The following is a 20,593-nucleotide window of genomic DNA, read 5'->3' as shown; positions in this document are numbered from 1 at the left end:
TTGACACAGATCTGGCACCGATGCAAGTACCCGTTGGCTCATGTGGGACAAGCCCCAAGGCGAGCCAACTCAGCAATCTGTGACTAACAGCTATTTTGCACCGACCAAGCATACCGAAGAGGATATAGGACATGCGAATCAGGCTCCCCCTAGGCTTAAGTCCTGGGGGACTTAATGGAATTCGCGCGGGGGCAAAGCTCCGTGGGGCGCCACGGCGCGCAACGGCATGGCAACCAAGTTCGGCCGAGGATCAAATTGGTGACGAACCACACTGTCCGGGTTCAGACGAGTTTGACGTGGGACCAGGAATTATTAAAATCCATGATAAATAAATAAAAGTTCAACAGCAAATGCTTATTCCTCCCTTCTTTGATACTATATTTAGGACGCAGGTCTTCTCTCAATCAAACATCACCAGATCTATCAATCAGTTTATCATACCACAATGGCTGTTTCGCAACCCTCAACGAAAAATGGCTCCAATGGGACCACCGAGGCCGGCAATATCGCAGCCAACAGTTCAAGCCAACCTGAAGAACTGGTGGGCACAGCATTCCTCAGGAGGAAGCTGAAAATCGTCATGCTGGGCGCTGGGTAGGACACCACCGCCGAAATCTCAACGCATCAAGGTTAATTACTTATTATTCCAACCCACAGCATCTCGGGCATCCAATTCGCTCATGACGTGGACACGCGCATGGAAAATGTAGAGCTGGAAGTCTACGAAAAAAACCCCGATGTCGGCGGCACCTGGTACGAGAACCGATATCCAGGGTAAGTCGTGATGACCACATTAAATCATATCATTCCTGCAGCTGATGACAGTGAATAGCTGCGCTTGCGATGTTCCCGCTCATACCTACCATTTTTCGTGGGCGCCTAACAAGCGATGGTCCAAGTTCTTTGCTCCTGCGCCAGAAATACGACAGTATCTCAGCGACGTCGTCGATAAGCATGGGCTGAGAAAGTACATGCATTTCAATCATCGCGCCGTCTCTGCGCAGTGGCAGGACGACTCGTCCACCTGGCGCCTCGAACTAGAGACCACCGACGGCTCGGGGAATCACATCACGGTCATACGGGAGTGTGATGTCCTGGTTAAGGGCCTTGGCTCCCTGAACAACTGGAAGTTCCCTGATATCGAGGGATTGTCGAAGTTCAGTGGCAAGCTGATGCATACTGCAAACTGGGATGAAACAGTTGACTTGACTGACAAGCGAATCGCTGTGATCGGAAATGGGGCGAGCGCAGTCCAGTGCGTTGCAGCACTCCAGCCTGGTAAAGTTGTCCAAAACTTCGGATATGTTCCTGCAGTGGTATTTGCTAATGCCCATGGACCTCTCTAGTCGCGAAGAAGCTTGTTAATTACGCGCGCACGGCGTCCTGGATGATACCACATCTCTTCTCTGACGGCGCCGTACAGAAGGATTGTCAGCCACTTCTCCCTATAGGCAAGATGATTTGTCCAAATACTAATCGTTAAGTAGACTTACCGGAGGATTGGGACCGATTCGAAAAGGACCCAGGTTACTACCACGAATATCGTCGACGGCTGGAGAAGACTCTCGCCGGCGGGTTCGAGGCACTTTGGTCGGGAAGCCCCGCTCAAGCAAAGCTAGAGCGAGCCACAGTCGAACACATGAAGGAAATGATACACAATCCCAGGTTGCTGGAGGCGCTGTTGCCAAAGTTCGAGGTTGGCTGTCGACGCTTCACGCCTGGAGACCACTACCTGAACGCTATACAACAGCCTAATGCATCCGTGATCTCGGATCGCATCGACCGGGTGATAGCAGAGGGAATTGTCGACAAAACGGGCACCGTCACCGAAGTAGACGTCATTGTCTGCGCTACTGGCTTCGATGTGTCCTTTGAACCACGGTTTCCGACCATGGGACGAGGTGGATATTCCTTGTCTGAGAACTGGGGCAAGGACAAACCCACAGAGTCGTATATGGGCGCTCTTGTTGCCCATTTCCCCAACTTGTTCGGTAAGAAAGCTTCTCCATACTCCGTCAGAGGTGGGAACGCCTGGAGCGTTTCGCAGTTGCAGCACTAGGTCCTTGCTCAAGGTGCATGGGAATTAACAAAGTAACAGTATTCAACCCACCCATTGCTCCAGTGATCGGATCTGCCTTTCCTGGTATTGAGGCTACGAGCAATTACATCCTTCGACTGCTCGACCGACTTCAGGCCGACAGCCTCAAAGCTGTCGTCGTGAAAGAATCGGCCCAGAAAAATTTCAATGAATGGGCCCAGAAGCAACTCCAGAAAATGGCGTTTAGTGGCAATTGCAAATCTTGGTGTTAGTCTGCTTCCCAATTACCTCATCTCCAAGGAACGTTGCTAATGGGTATCATGTTTCACATAGACAAGAACTCGAAGGGCAGAGTATTCGTTCCCTGGCCTGGCACCGTCGCTCATTACGTTCAGACCACAGCAACGATCCGATGGGAGGACTTCGACTTTGTCTGGGCCGATGCCGAGAACAAGTACGCTTCATTGGGCAATGGAGTTCTGGAAGGCGGGGTGGCCGTCGAGTCCCCACCTCTGTTGCATTAGATCGCTAGAAAGTCGAGTGACATGAGTTCTGTAACATCTCTAGAGTTAGACAGTCCTCGCTTAACTGCTAGCAAGTTTAAATTGCGTCAAGTTGGAAATATCAAACGAATAGGGAGATTTATTCACCCTTGATTATTACGAAAGTTTAGGTGTCGTTATTGCAGAGACATAGAATGCCAATTGTGTAGTCGAGAAATTATATTCACCACTACGTTAATAATGCATCTTCGACCTAGGAAATTCACCACAATAGCAGAACATCAGTTTGCAAATAACTTCTACTTGAACTCCAAAACACTGCAGACTTTGCGGCGATATCTCAACCTAAGCCCTTATTGCTGAGCATTGTTCAAGGCTCTCTGGCGAGGCGAATGTGCAACAGGAATCGCCAAAAATATAATAACCTCGATTAGGAAATACAATTACACTCACTACCCAAATACAACGGAGCTTCAACTAGGTAGGGTTAAAACTTAGTAGCAACTACTTGTAGAGACAATCTTCCTAAACACTACGTAATTGATACGCCCGCTTTCGTTGGGCTCAGAATGGTACAACCCCCCCGGCCGGGGACCAATGAAGTCCAACCCCTATTTTGAATAGGTCGTGCTCCTCAATCGACTTCTGCTCTCGGATCATGTCGTCGAAACTTATCGTCAGGTCAACATATCTCCCGCTCAGAAAGTCCACCTGCCCTGATGCGAGAAGCACACACCCATTACCTGGCAGGGATATGTCCTCCTGCAAGTGCGGCCGGATGATATTGACCGCCTCAGATGCCCATGGTTCGGTCTCCTTAGTCTCAATGTCCGTCAGGAGGCGCGTGACAATGCCTCCCGGGTGAATGGCGAAACATCGGATGCCCATTTCTTGGTTCTCCCGGTGGATGCACTCGCAGAGGCGCGTGGCGGCCAGCTTGGAGATCTGGTAGCTGGACAGATTCTCTTCTGCACGCGTTGCCGCCCGAGACGCCGTGATGATGACATGACCGGCACGTTGGGCTTGCATGATGGGCAGCACGTGGCGCGCAAAGAGGTAGACACCCTTGAGGTTGACCTCGAGGCCCATCCACCACCGATCGGGATCGCCGCTTGCGATGGGTACTAGGGGAGGGCTAATGCCGGCATTACAGCAGAGCACATCAATGCGGTTCCCGGCCCAGATGGCGGCTTGTGAGACGAAATTTTCCACATCCGCGTTGCTTCGGACGTCAAGGGCGCGCGAGAATACTTGGATGCTCGGTTTGATCTCCTGGACTTTCTGTCGGGTCTCGTCCAACTCTGACTCCTCTAGGGCGGTTAGGATAAGCTTGGCAGCCGAGGCCTGGGCGAAAGCGACGGCGATGGCTTGTCCGATGCCTCCAGTGGTTAGAAAAGCGATTAGTCTAAGCTCAGTTGAAGATGTGAGACCAGCGCAGGTTTCCTCATACCACGACCAGCGCCGGTGATCAACACCACCTTCCCCTTTGCGCTTTGTTGCAAGCTGGTGGAGGCATCGATAGTGGGATATACAGATCTCACAGTATCGGGCTGAAGGTTCATGTTTTCCATGTTGAAAGTATGTGGGTACAGTGGATGCGTTCGTGTCTTGGTTTTTGCAGTGTCTGTGGAGAGTGGTCGAGTATACTTTTATATCTTTGGAAGGTGAGGTATCCACGGAGATATGCGTGATTCCATGCCAATTCCCAGCACCTCGGAGGTGTTCGCATTTCCTTGTGGATTCATATGGCGGACGCATCATAATCTGATCTCTCCCAGTCCCACCACGTACCCCACGGGTTAGTGTGGAGGCCAAGTCATTTCCCGATGTCTCCCCGGCCTAACCCCACAAACCCCACGGAATGTTGTCAGATCAGGGATGAAGTCCCAGGATATATATACCGTAAGAACTCGTTAAATTCGCGCTTTTTTGAGTTTAACTGGCGTCTCTTGGCAAGCCACACTGAGGGCGGGGATGGGCGGCAGAATGGATCCCCTACTAAAAATAGGTAGGCGGCTTGTTCCCACTTCCAACCTCCACCTTCTATTGAAGTTGCCCTCCGATATCGTGATAACGAAGATGGCCGCCGCAAGGGAAAGAGGTGGGGGAAGATAGACTGGAGGTTAAGAAAGGAACGTGAATAGCAAGAGGGAATAGCCTTCTTTTGGCAAGATAACAAGGTCAATAAGACTTCTGAAGGCGCTGATTCTAATGGTCTAGTTAGCTAATATATATCGTATCTCCTTCTCGAGGTTTCTGCGAGTCATTATCATCTCATAGTCGTTAGATCAGATCTGCCTTCTTCCCTAATACCCTGAGGCCCCTCTTCCGTAGCCGCTCTTATAGCTACTTAATGACTTCTTTATGATATCATATACGCAGAAGAAGCTCGTCATCATTAGCAACGAGGAATTCCTCGTCGTCGCATAGGGGATCCATGGGGTCCTCGTCTTTAATGATAATTTCCTCGGCTTCTTCCCACCTAGTAAAGTCAATCTGATCAGAAGGTATATCCTTGATCCGGATTAGCTAGTCCTTAGTCCCGTTAGGCCATATGCTTATTCTGTAGTTCAAGAACGCTTTTTTAACCATCTCTAACTATGCATTAAGACGCTTTAAAGCAAAAGCAACTATATAAATAACCATAACTCTCTTATTACTAATTAACCACTTAAAATCCTCCTCTTTCTCTCTTTCCATTTACTTAACATACTTATTAATTACCTCCTATAACTACCGCTTAAAAAGAGCATTAATAGCGGTATTAAGGGGTTATAAAAGACTCATATAGCTAAGAGGGATAAGTATAAGGGAGATACTATTATCCCTTAGTTTCTTCTTAATCCCTTAAGTCTTATAAAATATAGCTATATCTATTACGAGTAATAGATCCTCTTCTTTATCCTTAGTAAGGGAAAGAAGCTTATTATTAATTTAGGAAGAAAAAAGCTTCTTATTATTATATGCTATCTTATTAAACTCTATATTAACATTAGGGGAATAAAGATATTACTCCTTCTCATAATTCTAGCTGCCTTTATTAATAGGGATATTATAAAATATAATAATTAGTTAAAGCCTAAATTCGCTATTTATAAATATATAAAAAATCAAGGTAGCCTACTATTTATTCTACCCACTGTGGTTACTTTTCCCAGAGACTGATTTTACGCTACGTATTTCCTAAGTAAAGCTATCAAGATACTTAAATAATATTAAGGTCTCATCTAGGTTAAGTATTAGGCGCTGATAAAACTAGCGTTTTAGTGAGTTTAAGATTATTATAATGGCCTAAGATTAGAATCATAATATAGAGATGCGCCTAATAAATTATAAGAACCTATTTATAACGTCAATATAATCCTCTAGCCTCTTAGTTAATTGTTTTATTACTTATTGCTTTATGATATTATAACGCCAAAGGAAGCCCTACTACTAACCGATAGAGAAAGAGAACTGGGAGCTTTGGTCCGGGTATAACTCCTTATAAATAGCCTATGCCTTCCGGCGGAACTAAGAGGTTATAGCTACTTTCCCTTAGGCGCGGCGCTCTAAGAAAGAGAGGTATACTTGATCTTTGAGGCCTGGCCACTTAGGGTAGAGTTTCTGATGATATTCTTCGAGGAAAAACTCACGCTTTTATCGCTATCTATAGATTATTCCTTCTAGTATTTTAAAGTGCCTCGAGGCATTATAAACCATAGGCTTCCTTTTCTAACCCTTCTTTATAACGTGGCCGTGGATTAACCATACGAGGACTTCTGCCTTCTGCTCCGGTGAATAGCTTCTTTCCGGGCGTTGGATTAATAGGATCCTCTTTGGTTTCCGCTCTGCAAGAGGCTTAGGCTTTAGGCCGGGCTTTTTCCTTAGTATTGAGGCCATAGTCCAGCTGGCATTGGGATCAACCTTATTAAGCGGCGGTATTATATGAAAAACGCGGTGGTAATAGCTTTAGATCAGATAAAAGAGAAACTGCAAAAATCCTGGCCGGGGGGAATATCTGATCTTCTGATATTACCCCTCGAATGATCACTTCCACATACTAACTGTATGAGGAAGTGATCATCCGGGAAGTAATACGCTAAGACCGACGGTTGAACTCAAAAAAGCGCGAATTTAACGAGTTCTTACGGTAGAGGGAGTTTCACTGCATTTTTAAACGCACCTAAGGGAATCAGAAGACCGTGGTTGGTTTGACCGGAAAGTGTGTGTGGAGGTTGGTCAGCCCACCGTCATAGCGGATCCAATGGGGGCCGAGATCGTGGTGGAGTAGGATACCCCCTTCTCGATGCTAAAGCGATTAAGTCGCGTGGTGAAGCCCACCAGCAAGGTCTAAGACACGGCGCGATAACTTAAAGATACCGCGAAAGAAATAAAAAAGAGCACCTAATATGCGATGCAAACGGCACCTGCCAAAGAGTAGATCGACCGACCGGCCGAAGCACGAAGGAGCAGCAACAGTAGCAGCAACGATAGAAAGGCAATGCTTTAGAAGGCCTTAGACCTCCTAGGTGAGTCGCATAGGGAGACTAAATAATTAAAGGAAGTACTAAAGGAATAAATAGAAATAACTAAGGAACTTAAAGAAATTATTAAGAGGTAAGAAGAGATAATATAAGAAATAGGTAAATAAGTAATTAAGATTAAGAAGTAAATAACCGAGGAGCTATAATAAGCCCGTAAGTAGCTTAAAGCTATTATAATAAACGCGATAAATAAACCCTAATAATTATATACTAATATTATGTAATTAATACTATTTCCTTAGTATAATAATCCTAAGATCTTAGTCCTAATTACTTTACTAAATCCTATAGATATATTTTATTATATAGTTAATATATTGAGAATAAAAGAAGGAGAGGATAATAGGCCCTTGGCTAAAATAATCTAGTTAATAGTAAAAAGTAAAGTATGCTCTGAGCTAGATAACCCTTTGTGGCGATATTAAGCGGTTACTAAGGACCCTAAGAACTTATATTATATTAGGATTACCTATAGGGATAATAGCAAGTATAAAGTTATAAAGCGGATAGTAAAAGCAAAGTTACCTTAAGGAGTATATATTATATGAGATAATCTCTATTTTATTAGGGTAGATAATATTAATTGTATTGCTATGCTAAATGAGATAGATAAAGTCTAATTAGGGGCTACTAAAGCCTTTAGCTAAGAGAATAATACCTAGGTTATAAAGATAGTATGGCTTAGTAAAAGAGATACTCCTAAGGCATATAGTTTAATAGTTATTTACCTTAAAAGATGCTTAGAAGTAAGGTAGTTTATTGATAAAGGGTTCTTCTTTACCGGAGGAGAATCTAGAACTATTAAGATATTTAAATGCCGGGATTGCTTAAAATAATATTATAATTGCTAATAGATCATAGATTATAAAGCCTATTAGTGTAATAGACTATAAGTTTGCGGTAGATATGCTAAAGAAGGCTATTACTATAGTGAATATATAGAAATAATCCTAAAATGTGTCTTATGTGGAGGCCTTTATGAATTATTTAGTAGAAATTACTAGAAGCTTTATTTATCTTAATATAAGTAAAACCTTCTAATTATTTTAACTAAATATAAGGAAATAAGGCGTAGTATATAATAGTTTAATAAATAATAAGAAAATCAAGGATATAATAGTATTAGCTATCTAAGAACCCTAAGCGTAGAGAATCTAAGGTAGGCTCTTAATAACCCCTATGGGGTATTATAAGTAGATAAAAATAATATTAATAGCTAAAAGGGAAGGTAAATAGGTAATTTAGAGTATACTTTAGGTAAATAAGGATATAGAAGCGGAGTAGGTGCTAATAGAGTCCCTAGATATAATAGCAGTGATTATATAGCTACTAGATTAGCTAGTCTTAGTAATATTAATTTATATACTAGGAGGAGATATCTAAGCTCTGCGAGATATATATATTAACCTCTATAAAACTATTATAGATATTAGATAGGAATTAGGGAGAGTAATAAATATAGTTATTATCGGTGACTTTAATTATTATGACTAATTATAGGGCGGAGATAAGGTTTTAATAGAGAGATAGGGTAAGGCGGATCTAATTATTGATTTAATAAATGACTTTATGCTTAGGAGCCTCTTCTAATAAGGTATAAAAATATAGCAAAGCAGAGACTATAAAATAATTATTAACCTTATTTTAGCCTCTAAGGAGCTCGTAGATATTATTATTAAATGTATGATATATAGCATAGAGTATAGATTAGATTATTGTATGATTAATATAGCGTTTAATATCTTAGTCCCTACGCTAAAGCAATAAGAGAGACTTTTGCTTAAGAATATATCCTAGAAGATAATAAATAATAGGATTATAGATAGATTAGGAAGCAGTCTAGCGGGGAATACTATATAGTAGAAAATAGATAGGTTAATATTAGCAGTCTTAGAAGCTATCTAGGCGCTAATACCTAGAGCTAAGCTATTACTATACGCAAAGAGGTAATAGACTAATGATCTTATATAATTGCGATATATATATATATATTAGAGGAACTAAGCCTAGACCGTAAGACGCGTAGGAATAAGCACTTCTAACCTAAAAAATATGGCAAAGGGGGCGGCAAAGTAATATTATGATGTTATATAATAATAGAAGAATTCTTACTAGAGCGAGTTTCTAGTGGATAATAATAATATCTAGAAGGCAGTTAAGTACCTGAAGTCTGGCGATAATATGGCATTTAGAAAAGTCCTATAGCTAATAAAAGTAGATAAGATAATAATAACTAATTATAAGGAGTAGGCTAAAGAGTTACTAGCTAAATTCTTCTTGCTATTACTAGATAATATTAAAGATAAAGGTCTAAGGCAATAAAGAGCTCTAGTAGTAATACCTATATTTACCTTAAAGGAGGTAAAATAATAATTATTTACGACTAAGTTATAAAAGGCGCTAAGAGAAGATAGCTTACTGGTGATTATCTAGAAGTAGGTCTAGCTATTAGTAAAATATAATATCCTTACTATTTTTTAAGTATTACTTAAGGAAGGCATAATTTTAAATTAATAGAGGTATACTTAGATAATCCTATTAAAGAAACTAGGTAAAGATAATTATATAATCGTGAAAGTATAGAGATTAATCTCGCTTCTTGCTATGCTTAGTAAAGTATTAGAGTTAGTAGTTACTAAGAGGATCTCTTATGTTATAGAAACTTATAGGCTTTTTCTAACTAATTACTTTGGCGCATAGAAGTAGCAATTAGCAGAGTAAGCCCTTATACTCCTATAAGAATACATTTTCTTAGCATAGCGCTTATGCTATGTTATGAGCCTTATTAGTTTTAATATAAAAGGCGTATATAATGGCATATATAAAGAGAGGCTATTATAGTAGATAAAGGCGAGAGGGGTCCTGGAAGGCTTCCTATATTGGGTTAATGCCTTCTACTTAGAGTAAACCGCAATTATTATAATTAATAGCTAAAGCTCTAAGAGCCAGCTATTACTATAGGCGGGGCTCCCGCGAGGGTTATCCCTATCGCTGATTTTATTTCTATTCTTTAACGCGGATTTAGTATAAACCTAAATCAATAAGAATGGCGGCGCTATTATATTTATTAATAACTATACTGTCACGACCTAACAAAGCACTCATCACGTGACCGATCAGGGACCCATGGTTACCTGCTAATTAGGACGCGGTTACCTATGTCGGCTAAGTGATCACGGTGATCACTTTATAATCACCTATGATCACTTATATAATCACTCTAATTAACCCCTGGGAAATAAGTAATTAGGATAAACCCCCTAAGTATATAAAATATATCTATCGCACTTTCCTATATAATAACTACCTTAGCTATTAATATAACTTGGTTATACTTAATCCCTTTTGAGTATATTACTAGATATAATAACCCCCTTATTTAAGTATAGCGCGATTAATCTATTTGCTAATATAAACCTAGTATAACTAGTTTATCCCTTAGGAATATATATAATCGTTATATATTAATAGCTCTTATTTAGTGGATTACTTATATTACCTTAAATAATATTAAACATAATAGCTACTTAGGTAACTCCCGCGAATAACTATTAGTAGGTTCTACCTATTAATAACCTACCTATACCTATTCTAGTTAACCTAGATAAAGAAATAGACAATATAGATAGCTCTAATAATAAGGAAAATAAATAACTACGGGCCTAGATTATTGCTATAAGTAAAGAAATAGATAGATTCTATAAACTTATTAAAAAAATAGGTAAAAACTAGTATATCTAGAATACATAATATCTAGATAATATTTAGAATATTACCTATATAGTAGCTATTATTATAAATAGAAGAGATATAGGAGAAATCCTAAAGCTAAACCCCCCGGAACTATTTAATAGGATTACCTATAAGCTACCTATATTTCTTACTTAGCTAAGGGCATTTATAATATACTACCTAATATAGTTTACCTTGCCCGCTAGTAAGGTCTAGTATGCTATAGAAAGACTTAAGAACTACGCTATAGTATAGTTTAAACCTATTATAAGGGAATACCTTATAGCCCTGGCTAGCTAATACTTACCTCATACCTATTACTTTTACTTAGACTATAAAGCCTTTAAAGTAGCACTCTAATAAGCCTTTAGGACTATTAATAAAAAGGCATAAGCCAAGAGGGAGATTAAGGCGCTCTAATAGACCTAATTTACCTCGGAGTATAGAATAAAGTACCTCTAACTCGCCTTAAAGCTTAATTAGAATTAGGAACCTCTAATATTCTTTTTCTTTAATAGACTAAAAAAGGAGGTATAGGTAGAACTCTATAAGGAGGAATAACCTAATAACCTCGTCGAGTATATTAGCAGGGCAGTTAAGATCGACGACTAATAGTTCTCTTAGAGGAAACTCTAAAACCCTAAGTCTAATAGTAATAAGGCTAATAACCCTCGCTTTAATACTAATTAGGGCAAGAAAAGGCAGAATAATACCTTATATAGTATTAACCTAGGACCTATAGAACTTAGAGTAACCTAATAAGGACCTAAGAATACTAAATGTTATTATTATTATAAAAAGGGTTATAAGGCTAATAAATACTATAAGAAGTAATAAGATATTAAGGAGAGACGCTATTAATTAAAACCATAATAAAACCTCCTAGAAGGTAAGAAGTACTTAAATATAACTAATTAGGATAGTAACCCTTAGATAGCTATTTATATTATTAAAATACTTAGGATAGCATAATAAGGATATGATAAAATAAGACTTTAACCTAGAGAAGTTATTATGCCCTACTAAGCTGCTTACTTAATAAAAGAATAAGCTACTAATAACTATATAATTAGTAATATTACAAAGGAGCGACTTTATAAACTAATTAAACCCCTAAAGGTCTACTACTTATACCTTATTAACCTAGATATATAGAACCTACTATTAGAATTAGATAGTAAGAAGGGAAACCTGGATAGCCTCCTATGGTAATGAACCCTTGCTATGACTAGATGTGTAGAACTTAGGATAGAAGGACCTATAGTATCGGCCTTAGCCTAATAACTATTATTATTAGTAAGTAAATAAGCTGACTTTTAGGAAGCCGCTGCGGAAGGATTTGACTACTAGAAATGGATTATAGGATATAATAAATAGACCTATATGCCTATAATAATCTATTATAGGGATTATTAATAAAATAATCCCATATAGTATAATTATACCTTATGCCCCTAGCATTAGATTAAGGTATCTTAGGAATATAATAAAATCTGCGAATAATAAAAAGTAAACTAATATAGTAGATTACTATATAATAACTAGGTCGCTAAAATAAGCAATAGTAATATTAACTAAACTAAGTTTAAGTATAATACCTAAAAGCTATAAAAAGAACTATGCTAAGGGCGCTTTAAAAAGCCCTAGAAAAGCAATAAAGAACTATAAAAAGAGGAAAACTACCCCTAATTATATAATAAAAATAATAATAGGTATTAAAATAGCTTAAGGGAAAGGTATATCTAGATTATATAAGAGTATATAGAGATAGTAGATAAGTAGGAAATCTATATTTAAGCCTATTACTAAGAATTAGCTAAAAACCCCTAATACCTAGAAGTATCTTTTAACCTATAAGATAATATAAGAATATACTTAATATACTAAGAGTATATTAATATCTCTTAAATATTATACTAATACTATTAGTATAAAACCTACTAGAAAGAGAAATAGGAGTAAGATTATTTCCCTATTATATTGCTATATTAGCTAAATAATAAACCTTATTTATAGTATAAAATAAAGGGTTATAAAGTAATATATTAGTATAAATCTATTAGCGTCGTAAATGTATAATACTCCTTAGAACTATATTATGTTATTTAGAAGAAGAAATAAATTACTTATAAGATCAAGGACTAGTAAAAGATAATTAGTTAGGAAGATAAAGAAAACCTAGGAGCTAAATAAGAATAGTAATACTAAGATTAGCTATATAGCTAAGATAATATATATAACTATAAAGCTTATATTAATAGCAAATGTAAGTTTAATTATTTTAGTTATATAATATTAAAAAACTAGGTAGCCTATTTAATATAGGGTAGTGGATAGATAAATATAAGAATATATTATTATAAAAAGCCCTTTACTTTATAAACAGAGTATATAGGCGATAATACCTAGAACTAAAAGTATAAGTTAAGGGAGAATAGTTAAATGCTTTAGTAAATAATAGAGCTAAGTAGAATTACTTTAACTTAATAATAGTAAATAGGCTTAAGCTACTATAGAGGTATAAATAAATGCCTTATTTAGTTATTAACCTAGAAAAAACCCCTTTTAATTATAATAATAGAATTATTAATTATAAGATTAATTACCTTAAGGTTTTTATTAAAGGAAAGAACTAAGAGATATTATTTAATATTATACCTAATAAGTATTATAATCTTATACTTAGGTACTTATAATTACGCTGATTTAATTTATATTTTAACTAGAGAACTAGCTAGGTACTTTCTTTTAATAATAAGGTACTTTTTATAATAAATAATAACTTAAGGAATAATATAAGATCTTAAACTTCTACTAAAGATACTAGAGAAGTTAGGTAAAGGCAAATATAGGATATCTTTTTACCTAAAGGAATATAATATAAATACTATAATAGATAGAAACGCTAGAACTAGCGAATAATTACCTGTATTATAAAATAATTTCATAGGTTAGAAAAAAACCTAGAATATGTTAAGAAAATACTAAAAGAAAAATAGCTTAAGAATATCCTATTATAATACTATATCTATAAGAAACTCTTTGCGAAAGAACTTAAAATAGGCCTACTAGAATATATATACTATAACCTTAAAATTAAGTTTATTAATAAGAAGTAATCTAGCTTTAGTAAACTCTACTTACTTAATAAAGTATAACTACTAGTATTAAAGAAATATATTAAAGATATACTATAGAAAGGATATATTAGGGAAAGTAAGTTATTTATTAGATACCTTATTATATTTATCCTAAAGAAAAATAGAAAGCTCTAACTCTATATTAACTTTAGAATACTTAATACTATTATAGTTAAAGATTATATACCATTGCCTCTTATTAATAAGTTAAAGGATTGACTTTTTAATATAAAGTATTTTATTACCCTTAACCTTAAGGGAGCCTATAACCTTATTTAGATTAAAAAAGGATATAAATAGAAAACCGCTTTTTATATTAAGTATAGACTATTTAAGTACCTTATTATGCCCTTTAGACTTATAAATATACTTATTATATTTTAATAAATAATTAATAATATATTATAAGAATATCTAGATATATTTATTATATAACGTACTTGATAAGCAAGCGCCGCAGTCAAGCAAGCGCCGCACTTTTCTACCTTACACCTAACCTTTCATTTAATCAATTGATTCTCAACAACCCAATATGTCAGCTACTACTATTGAAGCTAGAACCCTTCTTGCCCTTCAGGCCCTTCAAAATAACCCAAAACTAAGCATCCGACGCGCCGCAAGCACCTATACAGTCGATGAGCGACGACTACGTCGCCGCCAGCAAGGCATCCAATCTCGACGCGATACCATCCAGAAATCGCGCAAGCTATCCGATCTAGAGGAAGAGATCCTTATTCACTTCATTCTCGATCTGGATTCGCGAGGATTCCCCCCTAGGCTTCGTGGTGTAAAAGAAATGGCTGATCAATTACTTGCCGACCGCGACGCGTCACCAGTTGGCACGCGTTGGGCTCATAACTTCATTAAGCGGCACCCAGACCTCAAGACGCGTTTCTTTCGTAAATACGACTACCAGAGAGCTAAATGCGAAGACCCAATAATTATCCGCAACTGGTTTAGGCTCGTGGGGAATACAATCGCGAAGTACGGCATCCGATCAGATGATCTCTATAACTTTGACGAGACTGGCTTTCTTATGGGCATGATTGCAAGCGGAATGGTCGTCACAGGTTCAGAAAGGCGTTTAAAGCCGAAATCAGTGTAGCCTGGAAACCGGGAATGGATTACGGTCATTCAAGCGATCAATGCGGAAGGCCAGGCGATCCAGCCGTTTATCATTGGCGCGGGCCAATATCACCTCGCCAACTGGTACCGAGAAAGCAACCTCCCGGGCGATTGGGTTATTGCAACGACCCAAAATGGCTGGACCGATAATGAGACCGGTCTAGAGTGGCTAAAGCACTTTGACCGGTGTATAGCCAAGCGATCAAATAGTCGCTATCGTCTCTTAATCCTCGATGGCCACGAAAGTCACCACTCCATCGAATTCGAGAGATATTGCGAGGAAAAGAAGATTATCCGGCTTTGTATGCCGCCTCATTCCTCCCATTTGCTCCAGCCCCTTGACGTCGGGTGCTTTAGCGTGCTGAAGAAGGCTTATGGTCAAGAAATAGAGCGTCTAATCAGATGCTCTATAACCCACGTTTCAAAGACCGAGTTCTTTCCGGCCTTCTACGCCGCACACGAGGCCACTATGACGGAAAGAAATATCAAGGGGGCTTTTAAAGGAGCTGGCCTTGTTCCTCTTGACCCAGAAACTGTGGTCTCGAAGCTTGATGTTTAGCTACGGACGCCAACGCCGGTTAAGGAGGCAGCTAAACCGTCGACCCCTTGGGCTTCAAGGACCCCAAAGACCGTGATTGAGGCCGGATCTCAGTCTGAATACCTCGAAAGGCGGATCAGAAGGCATCAAAGTAGCTCGCCAGAGTCAATCTTAGAGGCTCTACAGTCTCTTACAAAGGGGACAAAGGCTGTTATGCATCAGGTTACCTTATTGACGGCTGAGGTCAGAGACCTTCGAGAGGCGAATGAGATATTAAGCCGGCGCCGGAGGGCAAAAAGGACTAGACTGCAGAAAAGAGGGGTGATGACAGTAGAGGAAGGAAGGCAAGCAATTGATCAAATGGATGTGGATGCGCAGGTAGTGGGTGAATCGTCGAGGAGTGGTAGTCAACGAAGGTCGGCGCGACCGGGTATTCGGCGTTGTGGTGTCTGCGGCAAGCCCGGCCATAATGCAAGGACGTGTTAGGTAGTGATTGAGATGTCTGGGGAAGAGTATAGTGAGTAGTTTTAACTAATTAAATGGTTTATGGTATTTTTATCGCGATAACTCTAGAGGGGGTTAAAAAAAATGCGGCACTTGCTTGACTGCGGCGCTTGCTTATCAAGTACGTTATTACTTAGATAATATCCTTATTTTTTCTAAAACAGAAGAAGAATATATAGAATATATCTATAAGGTATTATAAATACTATAAGACATTAAGTTACTAGTAGAACCTAAGAAAAGCAAATTCTATGCCTTAGAGGTAGAATTTCTTAGATATATTATCTCTTATAATAAGATATATATAGACCCTAAGAAGGTCTTAGTAGTTAAGGATTAGAAGAAATTAACTAGCATTAAGGAAATATAAGCCTTCTTTAGTTTTATTAATTATTACTATAGATTTCTTAAATAATTTAGGAAGATCATAGTATTATTAATTAAACTTATAAAGAAAGATAAAACCTTTTTATTTAGAGCTAAGGCTAAGGAAGCTTTTAATTAAATTAAAGAACTTATTCTAAGCGAGCTAGTACTTAAGATGTTTAACCTATTTTAATAAATTAAACTTAAAATAGATACCTTAGACTTCGCGCTAGGTACTTAGATTAAATAATGAGATAATAAAGAACTCTTATACCTGATTATATTTTACTCTTATAAGTTATATAGAGTAGAACTTAACTACTTTATTTATAATAAAGAATTCCTTATAATTATTAATACCTTTAAGGAATTCTAATATTACCTCCTCGGAAGTAAGTATTAGATTAAGGTATATATAGATTATAAGAATATTACCTATTTTATAAAAACCTAAGAACTTAGTAGATAATAATTATAATATGCTAAATACCTTTTAGAATTTAATTATATTATTATCTATATTAAAGGAATAAAGAATAGTAGGGTAAATGCTATTAGCTAATAACCTAACCTAGATATTAGAAAGATTAAAGCAAAGGAATAATTTTTATACTTTATACTAGAAGGATACCTTAAATAGAAGTTTATTAGGCAAATATAGAAGCTAGTACCCTTACTAGAATACCTTATATTTATTAGAAAATATAAATAACTAGTTATGGATTTTATAAGTATATACTAGGATACTAATAATAAAGTAATAGAGTCTAGATATATAAGGGAAAGATCTTAATCCCTAATAAAGTACTCTAAGCTATTTTTAATTATTACTACTACTAAGTTATATAATATAGTAACCTAGAAGAGATAACTAAAGCTATATAATAATACTATAATAATTATAACCTTAAAAGTAAAATAAAAGGAAAAATATATTAATATAGAGGATACTAAGGAAAGACTATTAATACTAAGCGGGATAATAGGCTAATACCCTTACTAGAGTACCTTTAGCTTATTAGAAGCTACGGAAAATAAATTATTAATTTTATAGATTATATATAAGGATATTACCGACGGGAAAATAGACTTCTTATATTCTAAGGGAGGATTACTATCCCCAACGAAGTATTTAAACTAATCTTCTAATATTATTATAATCTATTTCCCTATAATAGAAACTACTAGTTAATATTTAAATAAATAAACCATATCTATAATAACGATTAGTTTAAATAAAAAATTAAATAATAAATATAAAACTATATAAACTATAACCCTAATACTAAAACCACTACCTATAAATAGGATAGGGTTATAAGAACCCCCTATTAAATTATTAGTATAACCTATACCATGGAATAAGGTAATCTACTCTTAAAGTAGATTTAGGAATATAATAAATAACTCCTAGATGATAAGAAAATAAATAAGTAATAAGTCCTAGATAAATTGTAATATGGCCTTATATATAAAATACATAGCCACCTATTATATAAATACCTAGGAATTAATAAAACCCTAGAATAAGTTAAAATAATATTTACTTTTCTTAATATAAAAAAAATTATTTTAATTATTATTAACTAATATGACCTTTGCGCAAAAACCAAGGCATAATGCTATAAACCCTATAGTAAGCTATAATTACTCTTAGTTATATAATAATTATAGGATTTTATTACTATGGATTTTATTATTAAACTACCTCTATTAAAAGAACTAATTACTAAAAACTTCTATAATAATATTTTTATTATTATAAATAGACTTATAAAATTTTCTTATTTTATACCTTATAGAGAATTAATAATAGCTAAAGAATTTACCTACCTTTTTTACTTTTATATCGCTAAGATATATAACATATTACTTAAAATTATTATAGATTAAGGACTATTATTTGCTTTAAAATTCTAGTAAAGCCTTATAGGATACTTAGGAATTAACTATAAACTCTTTATAGTATATTATAAGGAGATAAATAGTTAGACTAAATATATAAATTAGATATTAGAATAGTACCTCTAATACTATATTAACTATAAATAAACTAACTAAGTTAAGAAGCTACTAGCTGTATAGCTAGCCTATAATATAGCTATAAATAAAAGTACGAGGATTATATTAGCCTATGCTAATTTTAGATTTATACTAGATATATACTAATAAATATAAGATATTATTATTAATCCTAAAGTAATTCTTATTAGTAATTAATTAAAAAACCTATATAAAGAAATATAAATAGAACTTAAATTTATAAGAAATAAAATAATAAAATATATTAATAAGAAAAGAATTAAGGGATTAATCTTCTTAGAGGGAGATATAGTCTATTTTATAATAAAAAAATTAAGATAAAATAATAAAATAAAAAACTTAATTATAAATATATTAGATTATATAAGATTAAATAAAAAATCTCGGAAAATAACTATAAACTAGACTTATTATTAAAAGTTAAATTATATCTAATTATTTATATTTTATTACTCAAATTAGTAGAAAACATTATTTAAGTTAAAACTAGCAATAAGCTAGAAATAGAAGTCAATAGACTAGAAGAATATATTATAGAAGCTATTTTTAATATAAATAAAATCAATAGTAAAATAATATATTTTATTAAATAAAAGGACTACCTTAACTCTAAAAACATATAAGAACCCCTAGAATACCTCACTGGTATATAATGCCTTCTAAAGGACTTCTACTAATAACGTTAGAAAAAGGAACAAAGATAGCATTCTAGTTAATAGTATCTATAGCACTAATGAGCTAAGCGGCTATTATGGCCTCTGACTTTACCCTCTTAGCCTTATTTAGCTTATCTAATAAGTTTAGACCTTGACGCATTATTGCTATACCTTGCTTATAAATCTACTTCTTTTGGCGATATAGATGTATTAGATGGGAAAGCTGCTTATTTACTTACTGCTATAGGGCAATTAATTCTTCTTTAGCCTTTTTCTCTTTAAGCTTAAAATGGCGCTTCTTAGCTATAAGGCGGGATGCTATTAGATAGGTTAGTAGGAAGAAGAAATATTAAAATAAATCATACTTACTAGTAGAAACTAATACTCTTAAACCATTATAAGCATAACCCTAATAGATATACTTTAAATAATCAGATATACCTTTAAGTATCTTATATCATAAATGTTTCTAGGTATAATTTAAATAAGATATAACTTTAAAGCCTATTTCTTTAATTAATTTAAATAAATAGTAATAATGCGTAGTAGACTAAGATTTTACTTTTAGTATACTATTAGTATTACTGGAATATTTAAGGAAGAAGGTTTTAATAAACTAAGGGAAGTTAGGCGATTAACTTTGTAGGCCTTGAGGATAAGACTTAACGGAGGGGAGATATTATATTATAACCTAATAAAGTATTTGTTATATGATTGATTAGGGACCTATGGTTACCCGCTAATTAGGACGCGGTTACCTGTGTCGGCTAAGTGATTATGGTGATTACTTTGTGATTACTTATAATTACTTATATGATTACTTTAATTAACCCCTAGGAAACAAGTAATTAAGATAAACCCCCTAAGTATATAAAATATACCTATTATACTTTCCTATATAGTAATTACCTTAGCTATTAATATAACTTGGTTATACTTAATCCCTTTTGAGCATATTACTAGATATAATAACCCCCTTATTTAAGCATAGCGCGACTAGTCTATCTGCTAATATAAACCCAGTATGACCGGTTTATCCCTTGGGAATATACACGATTGTTATATATACTGCATAGGTATTAAGACTAATAGCTTAAAGTAATTAAATAAAGATATAAGTTATTATTAATAAGGCTTGCGACTAAGAGAAGTAAAGCAATATAACTTTTAAGGCAAAAAAGATAGTAATTATATATTTTATTAGGTATACTAGTAGGGTAGATGTAGAGCTATTTACTATTAAAGGTAAGAGAGTTTTGCTAAAGGATTAAGTTAAGATCCTAGGGGTTATTATAGATTCGCGGCTTTATTATAAGTAGTATATTATAAGAGTAGCGATTAAAGGACTAGAGGTAGCAATAGAGCTAAAATAACTTAAAGGGCTAGCTCTATTTATAATAAGATAACTCTTTATAGCTATAG

At 35.4% G+C, this 20,593-nt stretch overlaps 2 protein-coding genes across 2 annotated transcripts; one reads left to right on the top strand and one right to left on the bottom strand.

Annotated features, from left to right (window-relative positions):
• Nucleotides 1-445: 445 nt before the first annotated feature.
• On the top strand, nt 446-2,562 carry NCS54_00464800 (Flavoprotein; the record flags this gene model as incomplete). Its single annotated transcript, XM_053150178.1, has 7 exons — nt 446-594; nt 658-774; nt 833-1,278; nt 1,347-1,430; nt 1,488-1,991; nt 2,099-2,305; nt 2,372-2,562. 7 exons carry the CDS (start codon nt 446-448, stop codon nt 2,560-2,562), a joined length of 1,698 nt encoding a protein of 565 aa, XP_053006153.1.
• A 543-nt stretch (nt 2,563-3,105) lies between these two features.
• Nucleotides 3,106-4,112, bottom strand: NCS54_00464700 (Hypothetical protein; the record flags this gene model as incomplete). Its single annotated transcript, XM_053150177.1, has 2 exons — nt 3,106-3,920; nt 3,992-4,112. 2 exons carry the CDS (start codon nt 4,110-4,112, stop codon nt 3,106-3,108), a joined length of 936 nt encoding a protein of 311 aa, XP_053006152.1.
• Between the last annotated feature and the right edge of the window lie 16,481 nt (nt 4,113-20,593).

The sequence above is a fragment of the Fusarium falciforme genome, chromosome 3 (genome assembly GCF_026873545.1).
Source record: "Fusarium falciforme chromosome 3, complete sequence".
NCBI lineage: Eukaryota > Fungi > Ascomycota > Sordariomycetes > Hypocreales > Nectriaceae > Fusarium > Fusarium falciforme.
Note: the sequence above shows the minus strand (reverse complement) of the source record. Positions and strands in the feature narration are given on the sequence as shown.